The sequence below is a fragment of the Ostrea edulis genome, chromosome 6 (assembly GCF_947568905.1).
Source record: "Ostrea edulis chromosome 6, xbOstEdul1.1, whole genome shotgun sequence".
Classification (NCBI taxonomy): Eukaryota; Metazoa; Mollusca; class Bivalvia; order Ostreida; family Ostreidae; genus Ostrea; species Ostrea edulis.
In genome coordinates this window covers 73,399,945-73,417,444 of record NC_079169.1, presented here as the reverse complement: position 1 = coordinate 73,417,444, position 17,500 = coordinate 73,399,945, and the positions used below count along the sequence as shown (strand labels likewise).

General features: G+C 35.5%; 1 protein-coding gene across 2 annotated transcripts in view; it reads right to left on the bottom strand.

Annotated features, from left to right (window-relative positions):
- LOC125683715 (transient receptor potential cation channel subfamily M member-like 2) overlaps nt 1-17,500 on the bottom strand; it is a 54,814-nt gene that overhangs the window by 17,518 nt on the left and 19,796 nt on the right. For both annotated transcript variants that reach the window (XM_048925148.2, XM_048925150.2), the window contains 12 exons: nt 13,058-13,222; nt 12,508-12,689; nt 10,654-10,906; nt 9,989-10,073; nt 8,650-8,711; nt 7,582-7,725; nt 6,460-6,603; nt 4,336-4,569; nt 2,435-2,609; nt 1,280-1,333; nt 583-615; nt 233-359 (listed from right to left, as the gene is read on the bottom strand). In XM_048925148.2, the coding sequence (XP_048781105.2) occupies nt 233-359; nt 583-615; nt 1,280-1,333; nt 2,435-2,609; nt 4,336-4,569; nt 6,460-6,603; nt 7,582-7,725; nt 8,650-8,711; nt 9,989-10,073; nt 10,654-10,906; nt 12,508-12,689; nt 13,058-13,222 (1,658 nt within the window). The remainder of the gene's footprint in view (nt 1-232; nt 360-582; nt 616-1,279; nt 1,334-2,434; nt 2,610-4,335; nt 4,570-6,459; nt 6,604-7,581; nt 7,726-8,649; nt 8,712-9,988; nt 10,074-10,653; nt 10,907-12,507; nt 12,690-13,057; nt 13,223-17,500) is intronic.

Genomic DNA, 17,500 nt, shown 5'->3' with positions numbered 1-17,500 from the left:
AAATTGTAAAAACCAAAATTTCCGACAGGTTGGATCCATTGAGGGTTCTTACCTGAACAAGGCCTACAGAAGGGTACTAAGGAGAATAAGCTTGGTGATATTGAAGGCTCTTACCTGAACAAGGCCTACAGAAGGGTAAGGAGAATAAGTCTGGCGATATTGAGGGCTCTTACCTGAACAAGGCCTACAGAAGCATTAGGAGAATAAGCTTGGTGATATTGAGGGCTCTTACCTGAACAAGGCATACAGAAGGGTTAGGAGAATAAGCTTGGTGATGACGAGGTACTGAATCACTATGGCATACCCTCCAAAGCTTCGATGGGGGCATTCAGCAAACTCGGGACGAAAACGGATCTGACCTACAATTCACACAGGTCAAAGGCTAAATGCAAGATTAAGGACCTCAAATCTTAGGAGAGAAAATACAGTCAGAGAGAGTTATATCCTAAATGAAAATTGTCAGCTTCTAATTCACTGTTGTTCAAAGCCAATTCATTTCATTCTTAAAATCCCTTCAAGTACATGTAACTAGAACCAATCAAACAGTTTTTGTAATGATGAATCAAAGAACATTCCACATACTTGTATTTCTTTGCCAAAAGGAAGCTGCAGCATCTACAAAATCAAACACAAAATACATCAGATAAGATAAGATATATACATGTATATACCGTATACTATATTACTAAAGCAAACTTCCCTTGTCTGATTAAGATATACTAAACATGGCTTACTAAAGCAAACTTCCCTTGCCTGATTAAGATATACTAAACATGGCTTACTAAAACAAACTTCCCTTGTCTGATTAAGATATACTAAACATGGCTTACTAAAACAAACTTACCTTGTCTGATTAAGATATACTAAACATGGCTTACTAAAACAAACTTCCCTTGTCTGATTAAGATATACTAAACATGACTTACTAAAACAAACTTCCCTTGTCTGATTAAGATATACTATACATGACTTACTAAAACAAACTTCCCTTGTCTGATTAAGATATACTATACATGACTTATTAAAACAAACTTCCCTTGTCTGATTAAGATATACTAAACATGGCTTACTAAAACAAACTTCCCTTGTCTGATTAAGATATACTAAACATGACTTACTAAGGCAAACTTCCCTTGTCTGATTACGATATACTATACATGGCTTATTAAAACAAACTTCCCTTGTCTGATTAAGATATACTAAAGATTAAGATATACTAAACATGGCTTATTAAAACAAACTTCCCTTGTCTGATTAAGATATACTAAACATGACTTACTAAAGCAAACTTCCCTTGTCTGATTGGCATAAAAGCTTTCACACATTGGATTACCTGAAACATACATAAAAACAAATCTTCATATGACATCCCCATACCTATAGGACACCCTGTAATGAGAAATACTGAGTGTACTGGTTTATACATTATCCAATATGAAAACAGTGAAAGTAAATGCATTAAAAAGTGGGTGTGAAGTAACAAGCGGCCCAAATATCGATAGGCCACCTGCGTATTAGTTAAAAGTATCACTAGCTCTAGGGGCTAAGAAATCGATACTAATTTTCCTGATCTGCATACCTTAAGCTAAATTCTAATATTCAGCAGCAGTATGAAACAAGATATGTTCTTAATTAAAACACAAATTGCACCCAAAAGTGCCCATACTGATGGAAGACTTTATATGTGTTGTATTAACGCTATATGACTATTTTGGACCTGCCCTCAATTACTGAATATTAGAGTTGTGAAATTTACAATTTGGTACACCCCTTTCTGCTTTTCCTAAATATGCATTTAGTTTTTTGATACAGTATCAGCATAATTAAAGAAGTCTTTCAAATGATAAAGACAAAATCCTATAATAATTTTGGTTCCACCCTGGAACCAAAACTCCTATCCCTTTGGGATCATGAGATACACAGTTTTAATAAAGGCTATCTGCTCTTTCTTCTAAATACCCTTTTAGTTTCAATTTTGCATTGATAGCATTAAAGAATATGTTATCTAAATGTTTTACATATAAACACTTTATGCCAAGTTTGACCTTGCCCTGGAGTCCAAACCTCTACCCCAGGGGTCATAAAATTTACAATTTGGGTAGAGGCTTTCTTGTTCTAAACGACTATGCATTTTAATAGTTTTTCTTGCAGATGTGCAGTTGTAAAGAAGATTTTTGAAAATTAGTCAATTTTTGCCCCACCTCTAAGGCCCCTGGGAGTGTAGGAGTCCTGAAACTTACAATTTATGCCCCCCTTGTCCTAAAAATGCCTCATATCAGTTCGAAAGGAATGAATGGGTAATTATCAAGAAAGAGTTAAAAATGCGAAATTGTTGACAAATGACAACGGATGCAGACCAATAGCAATAGGTCACCTGAGTCACTCAGGCAACCTATAGCTAAAAAGTAAAACAATCTTAAAAGATGGCACTTGCTGTCGAGGTCATCAATTTTGGTGAGGAACATCCCAAAAAAGGCCCTGCTGAAAGCTTTGACAATGCCCTCCTCAGAGGCGGGATAGTTAGGGTAGAGAACAGCCTGAATGGTGATACCACCAGCAATCATAAACACCAGGAACATCCTCAGCCATGTCACAAAGTCCTTCTTCATCTAGAAAATAATGTCAAGTCTCACTCTCCTCATCTCTCAGATCAAACATTTCAAATACTTGTCATATACATATATTTAAACAAAATTTGATGCACTATTGCTTAGCCATTTGCTTTTTATCTTGAACAGATGAAATGTAAATGGGAAAATATCTTACAGATTCCAAACAAAACACTGGATGCTATAATGTTTCAAATTAATTCTAAGATTCTTGAACATTGGCCCCAATGCTCACTTGAACCATCTTGGCCCTGCTGCTCTTCTTCAGAATATTTTTAAAAAAATTTACACTCTTTATTCCCACCACAAATGTTGACCCCATATCATGACCCCACCCTAGCACCACGGGGTCACGGCTTAACCACACTCAAATCCACACAACAAAGGGATGCTTCAATATCAATATTACATGGCCCTCCTGTTCTGAAAAAGATATTTTCCCTATATTCATGCATTATGTAAAATTTGATCCCTAATTTTAGCCCCACCCTAACCCCATAGTCCAAACACCTTCAGAATGTTTGCATATCTACAGTAATGATTAGGTGTGGCCCTGCTACTCTCAAAAAGAATCTTTAAACTTCCTACATACGATCATGTAAACTTTTGAATTCCTATTTTATCCCCACCCTAGCCCCTGGGGCCATGATTTGACCAAATATAAATTTACACTACATTGGAATGCTTGCATATTAAAGTCATTTATCATGGCCAGTAGTTTTTGAGATCTTTAAATACAGTTGAACTTCAGTATCTCGGCCACCGATATCTTGAATATCATGGATATGTCAAAGTGATTTGGCAGTCCCAACCACTTATTCTTTAAGTATTTTACCCGCGATATCTCAAATCTTCGGACATCTCAAATTTTGTTCTCGGTCCTATCGGGTTCAAGATCATGAAGTTTGACTATGTGTGTACATGTATATATATACTCCTGCAAATGTTAAGTTTGAATCCCCTATTCTGATACCAACCCCACCTCTTGGGATCATAATTCTAACAAACTTGAATCTGTCCTACCTGGGGATTACTGCATAATAATCATGGTCCTGTTGTTCTTGAGAAGTAAAATGTTCTCCTCATATATTCCCATGTACAACTTTGAATCTAAATTGTGGCCTAAATCTACTCCTGGGGTATTAATTTGAAGAAACTTGAATCTGCACTACCTGAAGATATATTTGCATATTACCCAGTAATATGACTTATCATGTTCTGCTGTTCTCGAAATGATTAAAGATTTTTAAACAAAAATTTCCCATATATTGCCATGTAGAACTTTATTCCTTATTGTAGCCCCAACCTGTCCCCTGGGGGTCATGATATGAACAATTTAGAATCTACACTATACAAAATGTATCAGGAAGGTTTCACATAAGATTAATATTTTATCGCACAGTGATCAATTTAGAAGATTTTTAAATACTCCCACCCTACTTTCATCATTTCTTAATCATCTCCCCTTGGAAGGTGGATGGCCCTTCATTTGAACAATTTTGAATCCCCTTTACTAAAAGATGCTCTCTGTATCAAGTTTAGTTGAAATTGGCTCAGTGGTTCTAGAGAGAAGTTGGAAATGTGTGCATAAAGTTTACAGAGGACTGGACAGACAGGTGATAAAAAAAGATAGATCTGGTGGGCTAAAAAGATCTAAAAATTTATATACATGCAATCTCAAAAGTTTGCATAACTTTGAAAGGCTATTCACATTTCAAAAACATACCATTGCCTTGAAGTTGATCATCATAGGGCCCAGCACAGGGCTGATGGGCAGAAACACACTGAGCGACCTATAGTAGAAGTACAAGAGGCCCAGACTCATGACAAACTTGGCAGTGGTGTACTTGATGAAGGGTACAAACTTGGGAATGATTCGAACCAGACCAATGACAACGAGGAAGGCACCAATCAGGCCAATCTCTATCACAGTCCACAAAATCTTCATCTCCTTGTACTCCTGAAACCATCAACAAAACATGATAAAAACTGTGTATCGGAATTCTTTACTGGGCTCTATGAGGAAATTGCAGAGTATACAGTAAAACTCTACAAGGATAATTCACTATATATTTATGGTGAATTCATAATTTGATTATAACAAAGTCGTTATAAAACTGAATTCTTCTATATGTATAAAGTTGTGTATAAGAAAAGAGCATTCGATATACTTGCATTTATGTTATCTCTCAGAGAAATCAAAGTCACTGTTTTTGAGAAGAAATATTTTTATACAATATACACACTTATCTGAATATGTAATCAAAATATGCTCAATACAAAGTCTTTATAGAATATATGTAGTTTTTTTGTGGACAAATTTCATAATATCACAAAGTTGTAAATAAAGTGTCATGAATGTTTTTCTGTATCCAAAAATTATTCTTGTGTTTAAAGTTTTACATCATATGACTCCAGAGTATTTGTTTTTAGATTTATGAATGAGGTAAAAATGTAAATAAAAGAAATACAAGACACGGCTCCATTAAAATTGAACAGTCAATAAATCCACCTAGGGACACATAACTCCCTCAGGCCGAAGTGGCTTAGTCAACTAGTAGCCAAAGCAATGGGGGATATACGCAAAATTCCATCAGACTATATTGGGTTTGAACTATTACCGTGGAAACAAAACTCATAACACCAACTTGATTTACCCATTTATTGATATCATGGAATGTCATTACCAACAAAACATGAGCTGTACACACAACAGGAAGTTTGAGATAATTGACCGCATTGCTTAACTTAATTTCACAGATCGGGGGGGGGGGGGGGGGGGGAATCACTGAAATACCAACACACAAGATGCATAACGAGCTGGTTGATAGTACTGCTGACACTGAGTACTCCAAGAAAAGCCTCCCCTCCTTTTAAAAGAGGTGGAAGGGGGGCCCCTGTCTGGCAGACACTTGTGGAGCCCAATGTTACATTAAATGAGGGCTATGGTTTCCCCAATGAACAACACCTGACTGCTCAGTTGAATGTTTAATCAGGTGTGTCTGAAAATTTTGTAGACAAAAATGTATAGCTTTTTCATGCCAGTAAGATTTTTTCTTATTTTTGATCGATTGAAATACAAAAACTATATATGACTCGAAAATCCTTAGTCTATAGATGGTTTTACTGTTTACTGAATGAAAATATGATAACACTTTAGAAAACAGCAGCACCTATTCAATGGCAACTCCTTAAATTTTATAAGCTTGTACGTGTTTCATTGATTGTTTTATACTTTTATCATTCATTGGCTTATAAAAAATATTTTTTCATGAAAAGCATGTCACCCGACAATTTATCATTAAAGCATGGTAGGGTAGTTTATTAAATATCATGATAATAGTCAGGATTTTGACCATTAATATTAGGAACTCTAGATTAGTTGATATAGTATATAATTAATAATTAGTTGTCTTTCACTCATATACATTGCAACATCTGTAATCTGCTGAAACTTTTCAATCAAAATGCAGTCTGACAGTACATATATTTTTAAAAAACTTAAATGCATGCACTATCAAATGTCGTAGGCAGTAACTTTTAATAATAAATTCGAAATACCATAAAGTGGAATTTTTAGCAAGACCTAAATCTAGCGAATTTCCCATAAAAATGAGTATATATATCTTGCAAGAGCTAATTTTAGCGAATTTATAATTCCAAGAAAGATAACTATTACCTATGATATTGAATAAATTGGTATCGAAATTCAATTTGAGCAATCTCAACACTCATTAATAATGCCAAAATCAAATCCTTGCTAAAAATTCTGCTTACACGGTACTTTGTTGTCATGGGTGGAGGCTGGTCTAAAATTTGTGAACTTAGCTGTAAAAAACATACGGCAGACCTTTCTTTTGATTATGGTTTTCCTGATGATTTCAACCCAGATCATTGCAGTCCAAAAATACACCACCAGATCAATGTAAAAATCTCCACAAGATGGAATAATGACCGCATAACTGAATACGGCCAAGTACATGATGTAGAACATCTGGAATAAATACAACATTATTCTCAATTCGATATTTAAATATTTGAATAATACTTTTAGCCACACAGCTCAAAATACTGAATCGCTTAAATCTGAAACTCTATAGGGCATATGTAAAATAATTTAATATTTTCCTTAATAAGCTTGGTGATTGGAGCACTCCAGAGGTTGTACTAATTATAGTCCCTTATTGACTGATATACACACACGTGTGGAGCTTGGTGATTGGAGCCCTGCACAGGTAATAATGATTGGATTTTCTTACTGTTTGTGAGCGGAGCACCCCACTTCCCCTTACCTGACTGACATAGAACTTGGCTACTGGGGCATTCCACAGGTAATAATGATTGTTATTATACTTTCATGTAAAATACTCGAACCTGATTGGTCGAGAAACATTTGAAAAAACATATTGTTACCCTCTGAGAACAGAAAACACGTGACCCAGGGTGATAGTATCTAGCAACGGGTAACAGTACTTGACAACGGGTGATATTATAAAAAATTATCACATGCGTCAAATTTATGCGCGTACGGTTCGCCGTAGATTGCTAGACGACGTCGTTTGAGTGTTTGTAATAAACGCGAGTACCCGCATCGATATACGAAATATCGCACGACAGTGATTGATCAAATGTAAACAGACGTAAGTTTTTCTGCTTTCCAGTTTACATAACATTCAGTATAATAAAACAAATATTGCATGTAGTTGAGGGTAACATTGAAATTTTCACCTCTCGAGAAACCATTGTCAACCTCGGCTACGCCTCGGTTGACAATGGTTTTCTCAGGGTGAAAATTTTCAATGTTACCCTCAAATACATGCAATATTTATATATTATCCCCTACCCTTCATGAGTGGGACACCCTACAGGTCCCTTACCTGACTGATGTAGAACTTGGTAACTGGGACACCCTACAGGTCCCTAACTGACTGATGTAGAACTTGGTAACTGGGACACCCTACAGGTCCCTTACCTGACTGATGTAGAACTTGGTAATTGGGGCACTCCACAGGTAGTAGAACTGCAGGTAAATGGGCACTTTCAAGTTCTGTCTACCATAGGAAAACATCTCTCTCATTTGGTATTTCATTTTTCCTCTTGTGCTCTTTTTTTGTTTCTTGAAAATACCCAAAAAGTGACACTTAGAAAATACTTTGAACTAAAAATAATAATACATATTGTTGCAACACTTTTTATTTTTTATTTTTTATACACATTCTTAGCAAAATGTTCAATGACAATTCATCAGGCACACATGTACATGTCTATTTCTAAAGATGAAGCACATACTGTGGCATCCTACAAACCCTGGAGATCATAAAACACATAAAAGAGAATATTTTCATAATTATTTTACATTTTACAGTAGTGTTATTCTTCAAAAGACTTTTAAACATTTTTGCCTTGTGTTGTGCTGTACATTTGTACTAGATATTGGCACATGTAACCTAGTTTCTGAAAATCTGGAAAAGATTCTATATTCTCAGAATGAAGTTTGGGAGAGTTCAATACAAGATGATGTAATAACCTGTTCACTCGAATTACATACTATCTAGAAATGAAATTCTTTAGAATTCTGTGTTAGTAAAATTTGTGGTAATTAGCATTCTGTAAAATTACATTGGATATTACATTACTGGGGAATGGACTTAATGGTTGATTTTGACAAAACTATCTAGGCTTATTTATGAGTGTGAATTCAATTTAACGGAGACCAAACAATGGACACTGCTTTACTAACTTTAATTACCATAAGTTTGATTTTTTCATTGATATATTTTACTGTAAATATTTCATTGATATATTTTACTGTAAATAAATTGTTAAATATTTGAATTGTGTATAATTGATTTTTGATGAATGTGGGTTATTCTGACTCATAAAAAAATAAATAAATGTAATTCTACATCTTTCTTTTGTGACATCCCCTCTTTGCCACTGAGAACCATGATTTGTACACTAATCTTATAATGATCCCATTCCTGCTTTTAATGCATTGGAGGTTGTGTTCTGTTTGTGTGTCAGTAGAGTATTGACCTACCCATTTGAGAGGTATCATATCTGGGGTGTCCATTTGGTCTAAATCAAATTCTTCTTCCTCCTCTGAAATATTACAGTAAATAATACAGAAAAAATAACAGCTATTCAGGGGAATGTATCACAACATGGTAAATGTCAATGGTACAGAAACATTACAGTTAAGGGGAAAATATTACATGTATTTCTATCAAATGTTTTTAGTACCATGTGAACAACATTACTATAGCTACCTCCAGAAAAGAAGGTTTTCACATATCAAGAAATTTTACCAATCCTTGATTCAGCAATGTGATACTGATATGATATTCATTGTAAGTCTACACCAAGAAAGAGTCCATACAACTCCATTCCATTCCCTGGATGAACAAGAGGTACTGTGAGCAATGCTCACTAAGAATACCCCCCGCTTACCCCAATCTCCCTAAGGGTGTTGGTAATAGGTATAAACTACCTCTTTTCTGAGTGTAAAAAACAAGTGGCATGACAAACCTTGGGTATTCTCGTTTGTAGGGAGAAATGGATTATCTAGGAACACAGCATCTCCATGCGATGAAAAAAGCCGTTAAAGAATTTAAATGGAAACCATATTGCTACTTCGATGTCCAGTGCGCTTGACCTTTGACCTTTTGATCCCAAAATCGATAGGGAACATCTTCATCCCATGGGTAGTCCATATATATGATATGGTGACGGTAGGTGTAAAGGATAATGCTTTAGAGCCCAGAAACCATTGCGTCTACAGACGGACGGACAGACAGACAGACAGACAACCCGATTCCAGTATACTCCCCCACAAGTTGTTGCGGGGGGTATAATAAAAACTCTGGGGGCATAATAGTGTTACCTGTAAAACTCCAGGTACATAATAACATTACCAGTAAAACCTGGAGTACATAATAGTGTTACCTGTAAAACTTGGAGTACATAATAGTGTTACCTGTAAAACTTGGAGTACATAATAGTGTTACCTGTAAAACCTGGAGTACATAATAGTGTTACCTGTAAAACTTGGAGTACATAATAGTGTTACCTGTAAAACTTGGAGTACATAAGAGTGTTACCTGTAAAACCTGGAGTACATAATAGTGTTACCTGTAAAACCTGGAGTACATAATAGTGTTACCTGTAAAACTTGGAGTACATAATAGTGTTACCTGTAAAACCTGGAGTACATAATAGTGTTACCTGTAAAACTTGGAGTACATAATAGTGTTACCTGTAAAACCTGGAGTACATAATAGTGTTACCTGTAAAACCTGGAGTACATAATAGTGTTACCTGTAAAACTTGGAGTACATAATAGTGTTACCTGTAAAACCTGGAGTACATAAGAGTGTTACCTGTAGTTTTTACTTCCTTGCCATCCTTAATCTCATAGGTAATCCAGAACAACATTGGGAAAATGAAAAGAACACTCAGGTAAATCTACAAAACAAATGTCATCACTAATTATCGTCTCTATCATTGCAAGATCTTTGTAAATCTACAAAACAAATGTGATCACTAACTGACATCTCTATCATACAAACAAATGAGATCACTAATCAACAGTAGCATGTCATGACTTACAATGTGGTCTAGCTGTACTACAGAGCATGTCATGACTTACAATGTGGTCTAGCTGTACTACAGAGCATGTCATGACTTACAATGTGGTCTAGCTGTACTACAGAGCATGTCATGACTTACAATGTGGTCTAGCTGTACTACAGAGCATGTCATGACTTACAATGTGGTCTAGCTGTACAACAGTAGCATGTCATGACTTTACAAGGTCAAAGAGCATTGCATTGTCATATCAGTATTATATTAACTTAATTTTCCACTTGATGTTGTGAAAATCTAAAAATTTCTTTTATTGTCAATATCATCAACTCTTGATACTTAGAAACTGAATATGATGTTTGTAAGTTGAAAAAAAGGTACCCTAGAGTTAACAAACAATTCCTAATCTCAATTGTGACCTTGACCTTTGACCTTGTGGATCGTTATGCTGTACACAAACCTTGAGCCAGTTTGGGAGTTTAAATACTCCGTAATCCACCTCCCTAATAAGCAGGTTGCCATGCCAACGTTGAATCAGCCACTTCTGACAGCTTTTGTGAGCAATGAAAAATTTATTCCGAGCTATGTGAGCCAGTTTTATTGTCGTCTTGTTATTGAACTCTGCCAGCTTTTCGTCTAATGAGGCAATAGCAGTCAGACAGGAATCTTTGTAACTCAGGTCCAACAACTTCACCGCCTGTTTTCCAAACTCTCTATAATAATAACAACAACAGTATCTGCAAATTTGCTAAGTTCTTTTCTGAACTCCATTATAATCATATTACATGTAGTTACTGTTGTAATAACAGATTAATATATTTCCTGTGTTAACTTTATTGTTTGTCTTTGAATGTTTATTTCGTATCACTTTTAATATAGTACGACAATGAGAGCATGTATCATTTTTCCAATTAGAAATGGTTTGAAACATGAATACTCCTCCAAAAAAACACCTACCACAGTGATTTTTTTTCAACACTATTTGAAATTGAAATTAACTGATCATTTCATTAACTCCAGAGCTGAACTGGAGACACACCAATAGCAAGTTATAGAACATGAAATCTAAACATGAGGCCCATGGGCCACATCACTTACCTGAGTCACCTTGGCCCATATTTAAAGATTTTCCCTATATATTTGCATGTAAAACTTTGATCTCTATTGAGTCCCCAACCAACAACCAGGGGGCCATGATTTTTACAAACTTGAATCTGCACTATAACAGGAAGCTTTTATGTAAATGTAAACTTTTCTGCTCCATTAGTTCTTCAGAAGATTTGTAAAGATTTTATTTATGTATTTGTATGTAAAACTTTGATCCCCTATTGTGGCCCTACCATACCCCTGGGGGTCATGATTTTAACAAACTTGAATTTGCACTGTGTCAGGAAGCTTTCATGTAAATGTAAACTTTTCTGGCCCAATGGTTCTTGAGAAGAAGATCTTTAAATATTTTCTCTATACATTGCTATGTAAAACTTTGATCCCCTATTGTGGCCCTGCCCTACCCCCGGGGGCCATGATTTTAACAAACTTGATATCTGCACCATGTTAGGAAGCTGTTATGTAAATGTCAGCTCCTCTGACCCAGTGGTTCTTGAGAAGAAGATTTTTAAATGACCCCACCCTATTTTTACATTTTTGTGATTGTCTCCCCTTTGAAGGGGGCATGGCCCTTCATTTGAACAAACTTGAAAGCCCTTCACCCAAGGATGCTTTTGTCAAGTTTGGTTGAATTCTGGAGAACAGGCGATCAGAAAAGCTCACTTGAGCTTTCACCTCAGGTGAGCTAAAAAAAATTACTATCAACAAAAAAATTAAAATATCTTGCACAACCAAACTTGGTACTGCACATCTTTATCATATTTCATTTCAATCCAATTTAAACTGGAGCAAAACTACATTCAGAAACATTTCAATAAATCCAATTAGAAAGTCCATTCTATAGTTCAGAAAATGCCAAATCTTTATTTTCTCCAAAAAAACCAAAGTGTTTTGCACAACTACACATGGTATTACGGTTTCCTCCCACAGAAATGACCCTCTAGCGTAAACATCTGCGCATCAAAGGACCCCATTGGAAATAAGCTTTCGAGCTTTCATGGGTTATCCTTGGTATGTATGTATGTAATATTTGTTTGTATGTATGTACATACCGAATAAACATTTATTTATTTATTTACTGTAGGAAAAACCGTGTCCACAAACTGTGTGACAGATGCGCAAACAGATAAGACCAAAACGGGAGTCATAATTATCTATGTAACAACGAAGTCTACAAAACAAAATGCAACTTTCCATTAAGACATACATAGCTGAATCTTTAAGTTGTCTTTTCGTATCAAGATCCCTGCACCATCTTACTGCTAGGTTGTGCCAGATCATACTAATCATGAGGGCCATCACTAAAGGTTGGTCTGACCGCTTCCACAGAACCTTAGTCACCGCTGGATTGTAGGTCAGCACTGACCAATAGATCAATGCATTCAAGGCCTTTAAAAAAGACACCAAGACATTAGACGAGTGATATTATTGCCTTTTGATGAATGAAAGATAATCAATAAGATATACATTCAAACTTGCTTATAAATAAATTGCCTATGGAGGAATCTTGCTTTTAGGAAGTGAAAATGATTTTCCCGATATAAATGTTATAATACATGTATTTACATATAAATATGGATATTGTGAATCTCGCTTAGAGAGTGTTGCGAGGGATTCCTTATAAGGAAATTCACTGATTAACTTTTTATACATCCTTAAAGTGCAAACATCAATATATCAGTTTACATGTTCATTGAATATATTTGATAAAATGCCAAACAGGCTATACATTAGTTATTTATTCAATTTGTTCACACCTTCCTCTCTGCAGTGGTTTTATCACAAACATACTGTCCAACTGAGTTCATTGAGAGGTCATATGAGGATACCAGACACTCTAGACTGGTCAATTTATACAGCAGGTAATTGAGTTCACAGCTTTGACCAATAATGAAGTCCTTGCCCACTGGGTAGCTCATCCCCTACAAAACACAAACTCATACAAAACAGACTCAGTACAAAACACAAACTCATACAAAACAGACTCAGTACAAAACACAAACTCGTACAAAACAGACTCAGTACAAAACACAGACTCATACAAAACACAGACTCATACAAAACACAGACTCATACAAAACACAAACTCATACAAAACACAAACTCAGTACAAAACACAGACTCAGTACAAAACACAAACTCATACAAAACACAAACTCATACAAAACAGACTCAGTACAAAACACAAACTCATACAAAACAGACTCAGTACAAAACACAAACTCATACAAAACAGACTCAGTACAAAACACAAACTCATACAAAACACAAACTCATACAAAACAGACTCAGTACAAAACACAGACTCGTACAAAACAGACTCAGTACAAAACACAGACTCAGTACAAAACACAGACTCATACAAAACAGACTCAGTACAAAACACAGACTCATACAAAACACAAACTCATACAAAACAGACTCAGTACAAAACACAGACTCATACAAAACACAGACTCATACAAAACACCTACTCAAACAAAACACAAACTCCAGACTCATACAAAACACAGACTTGGTACAAAACACAGACTCAGTACAAAACACAAACTCATACAAAACTCAGACTCATACAAAACACCTACTCAAACAAAACAAAAACTCATACAAAACTCAGACTCATACAAAACACCTACTCAAACAAAACACAAACTCATACAAAACACAGACTCATACAAAACACAGACTCAGTACAAAACACAAACTCATACAAAACACAGACTCATACAAAAACACAGACTCGTACAAAACACAGACTCGTACAAAACACCTACTCAAACAAAACACAAACTCCGGACTCATACAAAACACAGACTCTTTACAAAACAGACTCAGTACAAAACACAAACTCATACAAAACAGACTCAGTACAAAACACAAACTCATACAAAACAGACTCAGTACAAAACACAAACTCATACAAAACACAGACTCATACAAAACACAAACTCATACAAAACAGACTCAGTACAAAACACAAACTCATACAAAACACAGACTCATACAAAACACAAACTCATACAAAACAGACTCAGTACAAAACACAAACTCATACAAAACACAGACTCATACAAAACACCTACTCAAACAAAACACAAACTCCAGACTCATACAAAACACAGACTCATACAAAACACAGACTCAAACAAAACACAAACTCCAGACTCATACAAAACACAAACTCATACAAAACACAAACTCATACAAAACACAGACTCATACAAAACAGACTCATACAAAACACAAACTCATACAAAACAGACTCAGTACAAAACACAAACTCATACAAAACACAAACTCATACAAAACACAGACTCATACAAAACACCTACTCAAACAAAACACAAACTCCAGACTCATACAAAACACAGACTTGGTACAAAACACTGACACAGTACAAAACACCGACTCAGTACAAAACACCGACTCGGTACAAAACACAGACTTGTACAAAACACAGACTTGTACAAAACACAGACACAGTACAAAACACTGACTCGTACAAAACACAGACTCATACAAAACACTGACTCGTACAAAACACAGACACAGTACAAAACACCGACTCGTAAAAAACAGACTCATACAAAACACAGACTCGTACAAAACACAGACTCGTACAAAACACAGACACAGTACAAAACAGACACAGTACAAAACACTGACTCATACAAAACACAGACTCGTACAAAATAGACTCATACAAAACACAAACTCATACAAAACACAGATTCATACAAAACACAGACTCAGTACAAAATACAGACTCATACAAAATACAGACTCATACAAAACACAGACTCATACACAACACAAACTCATCCAAAACACAAACTCATACAAAACACAAAGTCATAAAAAACACAGACACAGTACAAAACACAGACCCATACAAAACACACTCGTACAAAACACAGACTCATACAAAACAGACCCATACAAAACACAGACCCATACAAAACGCAGACTCGTACAAAACACAGACTCATACAAAACAGACCCATACAAAACACAGACCCATACAAAACGCAGACTCGTACAAAACACAGACTCGTACAAAACACAAACTCATACAAAACACAGACCCATACAAAACGCAGATCCATACAAAACAGACTTGTACAAAACACAAAATCATACAAAACACAGACTTGGTACAAAACACAGACCCATAAAAAACACAGACCCATACAAAACACAAACTTGTACAAAACACAGACTCATCCACTTAATACAAAACAGACCTACCCATTACATTTAAAACACAGACATACTCACTCAGTATAATACAAACCCTCTTCTTTTAATATCGACATAATTACATGAAATAAGATGCATGATATGTATTTGTACTTTGTCTCTAAATATCAACAACCCTTTCATTTCATAATCAAACTTTCAATGTTCATCCATACACAAGAAAATTTAATGTACTTCTAGAGGATGTGAATCAAATCTAAAATAAAATGAAAATAATTTTGTGACATTTCTGTAATTCTAGTTAAGAAAATTTCATGCAATCAACATTGTGAATATCTAGTACATTCACTAAATTCTTTCAAAGATTCCATATTTAATACTTTTGTGAAAACGTGTGTCATAAGAAAAAATGGAGATCATTCACTTTTACTTGATTAAAGTGAATATATATATACATAGTTCATGCATGTGTTATCATGAAATTCTAAATATAACAAAAATGGGATGAAATTTTGAACAAGTCTCATTATGAAAACAACAATTCTGTTGTTATACTTTTAAAACCATATTTTGCACATTAAATGACAACATGAAGAAAATAAACCCAACTGGTTGTGCACAGGAATTTACTGTGAAACTTACTATCATCTGTGGTGATTCAATTTTCATGAAATTCCTGGTTACAGTGAGATACAGCCCAAACAAATTACTATCTAGCAATTAAGATACTTTCACAGTACGTCCCAATAAAATACAGGAAGAATGGGAAAATTTGTTAGGGACAAAAATTATCCCCCACAAAAATACATGAGTCTACAGTACTTGACCCACATGTAAATGTATAAACATTAACTAGAGCACTTTGGGTACATGGGCATATATTCACAAATACCTCTAATTAGGTCTCATTAAAATCTTAACCATTTTATAATTACTGGTAAATGAAACTGCTTTTGAAAAACATACTGTTTCCCTGTAACAGTAACAAGAATTTTCACAAGACAACATAACATGCCTGGAAACGTGACTTTACATACCTTATCCCCCTTAGTTCAAAAGATACAGCCAAGGTTAAAGTTTTTGAAAAGTCAGTCAGTCCAAGGTCACTAGGTCAAAAATATTGGTACCAAATGAAAGGCCGGGTTGGATTTCTTGAAAAAATCTCAAACTTAAGTTTGAGTTTTCTGTTATTTGTGCAGTCAAAATTTGACTAAAGTCCAAGTTTCTACTTTTTCTTTTGAGAAATCCAGACCTGGAACAAAGAATGTATTCAGAAATATTGGTACCAAATGAGTTTGAGAAAATATTTATTTCGTGGCACAGTTGGGTGAGAAAACTAAAATTTTCTGAGAGATCTCAAATTTGAGAAAATCTCAGCATTGGTGGCCCCGAAGCCTGGTCATAAGGAATCTATATGTGAAATATAAGCCTTCTCCCCTTTGGATCAAAAGATATAACCAAAGTTTAAGTTTTTGAAAAGTCGGTCAGAGTCCAAGGTAAAGATCCCCATGTCAAAAAACACTTTACTGCGCAACAACCATGGGCAGGCATATTTCTTCATATTCTGTCAATAACCTATAAAATGTTTTACAAACTAGGCCTACTATGAAAACAAGAAATGTTTTAGAAACATATAAGCCCGATTTTCTTCGGATGATAAGATGGATGATAAGCAATGATAAGATGGATCTGTTTGGTGAAGCCTGAGCAGACCATTCCGTTTGAATCCCTTCTCGCTCAAGTCAACTTAAAAAGCCTCGCAGACATCATGCAGAAGAGCAGACTGCGTTGGCTGGGGCACGTTGAGCGCAGCATTGGCTGGATTGCTCAAGTCCAACAACTGAATGTACCAGCGGAGAGGACCACTGGCAGACCCAAACTGTCTTGGGAGGATGTCGTGAAGCGGGATAGGAAAACCCTGGGTATGGATTCCGTCAACCCTCATCACAGACAGGAATGGAGAGGAAGACTTAGATCGAGACTGGACAGTCAGGCCCCAC